The 5,233-nt window shown below is 49.3% G+C and overlaps 1 protein-coding gene across 1 annotated transcript in view; it reads left to right on the top strand.

Annotated features, from left to right (window-relative positions):
* The window catches only part of PDIA4 (protein disulfide isomerase family A, member 4), a 29,673-nt gene that overhangs the window by 7,970 nt on the left and 16,470 nt on the right, over positions 1 to 5,233 (top strand). Inside the window, exons 2-3 of the mRNA XM_011941419.1 lie at positions 1,274 to 1,457; positions 4,241 to 4,446. Of these exons, the coding sequence (XP_011796809.1) occupies positions 1,274 to 1,457; positions 4,241 to 4,446 (390 nt within the window). The remainder of the gene's footprint in view (positions 1 to 1,273; positions 1,458 to 4,240; positions 4,447 to 5,233) is intronic.

Raw genomic sequence — 5,233 nt, 5'->3', positions numbered from 1 at the left:
TGGTCTCGATCTCCTGACCTCGTGATCCGCCCGTCTCGGCCTCCCAAAGTGCTGGGATTACAGGCTTGAGCCACCGCGCCCGGCCAGATGTGATTTTTGATGCATGTTGACCCCATCAGTTTCTGTATTTGTCATCCTGGAAATTACTCAGGGGTGCCTTTTTATAAGTGAAATGTGATTTCCCACCCTCTTTCCCTTCATACTTCAGCCTTTTCCTCAAGGATTATAAAACTTAAAGGGCTATTTTTTATGGGTATGAGGTAAAATGCCACCCCCTTTCAGAAATGGAATTAGTATTCCATCCTCTGCAGTAAAAAGTCAAGATTGAGTACTTGCTCCCTGTTGGTATTCTTTTGAGGCCAGGCAGATAATTTGTTCATGGGAGGTGTTACTGGGGCCCTGCCTGTGGAAACATACAGGGTGAGGAGGAGGCACATCAGTGAGCAATAACCTTGAACACAAACAAGCTAGGGGGAGATCATGAAATGCAGTGCCTCTGAAACGCAGAGTGTGGAATGTGGGTAGGGGAGCCAGAGCTACAGGAGCGAGGCCCGGGAAGACTGCAGAAGGGGATACAAGGGAGTAGGGAAGGAGGTACAAGGGAGTAGGGAGGAGGTGGCCAATGCGGAGGCTGTCTGGGTTCAGGGCAAGGTTTGCAGAGCAAGGCAGGGGGCTGCGACTCTGAAAGGGTAGCCTGTGCTGCCCTCCAACTTACGCTGTGACATTTGGACTTTATGTTCTAGAGCTGTGGTTTTCAAATATTATTTAGCCATGACCTCCCTCTGAATGACATTTTAAGTTGCAAACTTAGAACAGAATTGCTGGCGTGAGGGAGGCCTGATGTCACCAGCCAGTCGCGTGGTGGGCCCCCCAGGGACCACCCAGGACTCGACACTTTGAAGTGTATGAATTTTAGGACTTTTTTTTTTTTTTGAGATGGAGTGTCACTCTGTCACCCAGGGTGGAGTGCAGTGGCACAATCTCTGCTCATTGCAACCTCTGCTTCCCGAGTTCAAGCGATTCTTCTGCCTCAGCCTCCCAAGTAGCTAGGCTACAGGCGTGTGCCACCATGCCTGGCTAGTTTTTGTATTTTTAATAGAGATTGGGTGTCACCATATTGGCCAGGCTGGTCTTGAACTCCTGACCTAGTGATCCGCCCACCTCAGCCTCCCAAAGTGCTGGAATTACAGGTGTGAGCCACCACACCCGGCCAGGAAAGTTTTAAGGAGAGTCACCACCAGGTTTGTAACCAGTCTGGGTGTTTTCCACTCAGATTCTTCTAACCGAGAAAATGCCATTGAGGATGAAGAGGAGGAGGAGGAGGAGGAGGAAGATGATGAGGAAGAAGATGACTTGGAAGTTAAGGAAGAAAACGGTGTCTTGGTCCTAAATGATGCAAACTTTGATAATTTTGTGGCTGACAAAGACACAGTGCTGCTGGAGTTTTATGCTCCATGGTAAGGACTGCGTTCTGATTCCTGCGGGTGGACGAGCACTGTGCTCTATGCGCTCAGCCCTTCTTCACCTGGTCATCCAGACCCTGGGGGTGGGGTGGGAGTGTCTGGGTGCAGGAACTTGCACTCTAGCTTTAAGAATGCTGGGAGCTCACTCGTTCTACCACTTTGCATTGGAACTGCCAGTGAGCCAGCCCTCATGGAAGGCAATGTCCTCTTGTCTCAGTCCAGTGGGTTAAAGATGAATACGTCCTCCGATGGTCACAGCTGGGGGACGGGCATTTAACAAGCAGCAGTGACACAGCCCCGTGTTGGTAACAGACACGTCCTTGTTACAGATTCTGCCCCGACCTGTCTGAGGCCACCCCTCCTTCCTCTTCCCTCAAAGGCTGATGCTCAGGCAGCTGCCCCAAGTGCAGGCTGTTGGCCTGGGTGGTGGATTTTTTACTACACACATCGGCCCTGTGAGGGGAGCAGTCGGGCGTCCCCGCTTCTTTTCCTGTCTTTACCCCTCCTAATGCAGTCTGTTAGAGCTCCCGGGCCCGTCTCCTCCGTTACTTCTCCTCTACTGTTTTGTATCTCATGACCCCTGCTTTGCTTTTCTATCTCATGCCCTCCCTGTTTCACTTCTGAGACCAAATAGGATACACTCACTTTTGTGCAGTGTCTGAGGGTCAAGCATAGCACAAGTGTCTTATTTAAAACATCTAAATAGGCTGGGCATTGGTGGCTCACACCTATAATCTCAGCACTTTGGGAGGCCAAGGCAGGCAGATCACTTGAGATCAGGAGTTTGAGACCAGCCTGGCCAACATGGTGAAACCCCATCTCTACTAAAAATACAAAAATTAGGTGTGGTGATGTGCACCTGTAGTCCCAGCTACTCGGGAGGCTGAGGCAGGAGAATTGCTTGAACCTGGGAGGTGGAGGCTGCAACTAGCTGAAATCGTGCCACTGCACTCCAGCCTGGGCAACAGAGCAAGACTCTTTGAGGTTATATTATTCCTTTTACATAAATTACCAAGTTTTTGTACTTTTTAGTTCAAAGAGCTCTTAACATTCTTAAGAAGTGAGAACCTCGGGGGGGTCATGTTTATCAATATTTACCGTATTTGAAGTTAAAACTGAGAAATTAAAAAAAAAATTTGGGGGGGACAGATTTTTCACTCTTTTGCCCAGGCTGGAACGCAATGGCATGATCTCTCATCACTGCAACGTCTACCTTCTGGGTTCAGGCGATTCTCGTGCCTCGGCCTCCCGAGTAACTGGGATTACAGGCGCCTGCCACCACACCCAACTAATTTTTGTATTTTCAGTACAGACAGGTTTCACTATGTTGGCCAGGCTGGTCTTGAACTCCTGGTCTCAAGTGATCTGCCCGCCTTGGCCTCCCAAAGTACTTTTTGTAAAGATGGAGTTTCATCATATTGCCCAGGCTGGTCTCAAACTCCTGGGCTCGAGTGATTTGCCCGCCTCAGACCCCCAAGTGTTGAGATTACAGGCGTGAGGCACCCCGTGCCCAGCCACAGACTGAGGTTTAGATATTGAAAGTATTTGCCCTAGGGCAGAGCTGGAATTTAAACCTAGACCTGTTTGACTTTGAAGCCCCTTTGGTCTTCGCCTTTATGTTGTGTTGTGTCTCTTCTCTTAACCACAGGTATTTCCAAAAGTTCCCTTTTGTTTTTTTGAGGTGGTGTCTCGCTCTCGCCCAGGCTGAAGTGCAGTGGTGCTATCTTGGCTCACTGCAAGCTCCGCCCCCCGAGTTCACGCCATTCTCCTGCCTCAGCCTCCCGAGTAGCTGGGACTACAGGTGCCTGCCACCACGCCTGGCTACTTTTTGTATTTTTAGTAGAGATGGGGTTTCACCATGTTAGCCAGGATGGTCTTGATCTCCTGACCTCGTGGTCCACCCACCTTGGCCTCCCAGAGTGCTGGGATTACAGGTTTGAGCCACCGCGCCTGGCTAAAAGTTCCCATTTGTGTGTGTGTGTGTTGGTTTGTTTTGTGTTGCTATAACAGAGTACCTGAGGCTGGGTAATTTATAAAGGAAAGAGATTTATTTCTGTCACAGTTCTGCAGACTGGGAAGTACAAGGGCATGGTGCTGGCATCTGCTCAACTTTTTGGTGAGGGCCTCATGCTGCTTCACTCCTGGCAGGAAGTGGAAGAAGAGTGGGCACGTACAGAGATAACATGGCGAGGAGGAAGCCAAGCTTACTCTTTTCTTTTTGAGATGGAGTTTGGCTCTTGTCGCCCAGGCTGGAATATAGTGGCTCAAATTTTGGCTCACGGCAACCTCCACCTCCCGGTTCAAGCGATTGTCCTGCGTCAGCCTCCTGTGTAACTGGAATTAGAGGCGCCCGCCACCACACCCAGCTAATTTTTTGTATTTTTCATAGAGATGGGGTTTCACCATGTTGACCAGGCTGGTCTCAAACTCCTGACCTCAGGTGATCCACCTACCTCAGCCTCCCAAAGTGCTGGGATTACAGGCTTGAGCCACTGCACCTGGCCGCACCAAGCTCTTTTAAACTACGTTCCTGAAAGTGCATTTACCTGTTCATGAGGGTTCCACCCTTCAGACGTAAACCCTTCCCACTAGGTCCCAGCTCCCAACACTGCCACATTGGGGATCAGATTTCAACATTTTGGTGTGGACAAACCACATCCAGACCATAGCAGTATGTATTACTGGATTTAAATCTCCATAGGTACAGTATGTGTTGTTGCATTTAAATCTCCATAGGTACAGTTAATGTTTTTCGCCCTCCCTAATCTGATTGTTAGGTGTGGACATTGCAAGCAGTTTGCTCCAGAATATGAAAAAATTGCCAACGTATTAAAGGATAATGATCCTCCCATTCCTGTTGCCAAGATCGATGCAACCTCAGCGTCTATGCTGGCCAGCAGGTTTGATGTGAGTGGCTACCCCACCATCAAGATCCTTAAGAAGGGGCAGGCTGTAGACTACGAGGGCTCCAGAACCCAAGAAGGTGAGCTGGTACCTGAGCTGGTAGAGGAAGAACTCCTTCCTGCAGGAACAGAAAGTTAAGGGAATGGGAATTTGGATAATAGAGGAAGAAAAGCTGAGGATACCAGGGACTGACTTAGGAGCCTTAGGCCTCTGGAATGTTTACTTGTTCTTGGGGCGGGGGGTGGGGGGGGTGGCACGCAGGCTGGGTGGGTTGGGGCATGGCCTCTTTACGTTTCAGACTCTGAAACTCAAAACATGGGCAGGAGTGTTAGGAAATGGGCCAGACACGGTGGCTCACACCTGTAACCCCAGCACTTTGGGAGGCCAAGGCGACTGGATCACTTCAGGTCAGGAGTTCAAGACCAGCCTGACCAACATGGTGAAACCCTGTCTCTACTAAAAATACAACAATTAGCTACTTGTAGTGGCTCATGTGTGTAATCCCAGCTACTTGGGAGGCTGAGGCAGGAGAATTGCTTGAACCTAGGAAGCAGAGGTTGTGATGAGCTGAGATTGTGCCACTTCACTCCAGCCTGGGTGACAGAGTGAGACTCTGTCTCAAAAATAAGTAAATAAAGAAATAAAAACAGGAGTGTTAGGAAATGACATCAGAGGTTAGGGGTCTTGGTGGTGGTCTAGAGCAGTGGTTCTTAATGCTTAGCAAGCGTCAGTCACTTGGAGGGCTTGTTCAGATTGCTGGGCCCTAGCCCCAGAGTTTCTGATTCAGTACATTTCAGTCTAGATACAATACAAGTCAGGCCAGATAATTTGCATTTCTTTTTTCTTTTTTTTTGGAGACAGAGTCT

The sequence above is a fragment of the Colobus angolensis genome, unplaced genomic scaffold, assembly GCF_000951035.1.
Source record: "Colobus angolensis palliatus isolate OR3802 unplaced genomic scaffold, Cang.pa_1.0 Scaffold2, whole genome shotgun sequence".
Classification (NCBI taxonomy): Eukaryota; Metazoa; Chordata; class Mammalia; order Primates; family Cercopithecidae; genus Colobus; species Colobus angolensis.
The sequence above is the reverse complement of the archived record's forward strand: the minus strand, read 5'-3'. Positions and strand labels throughout refer to the sequence as shown.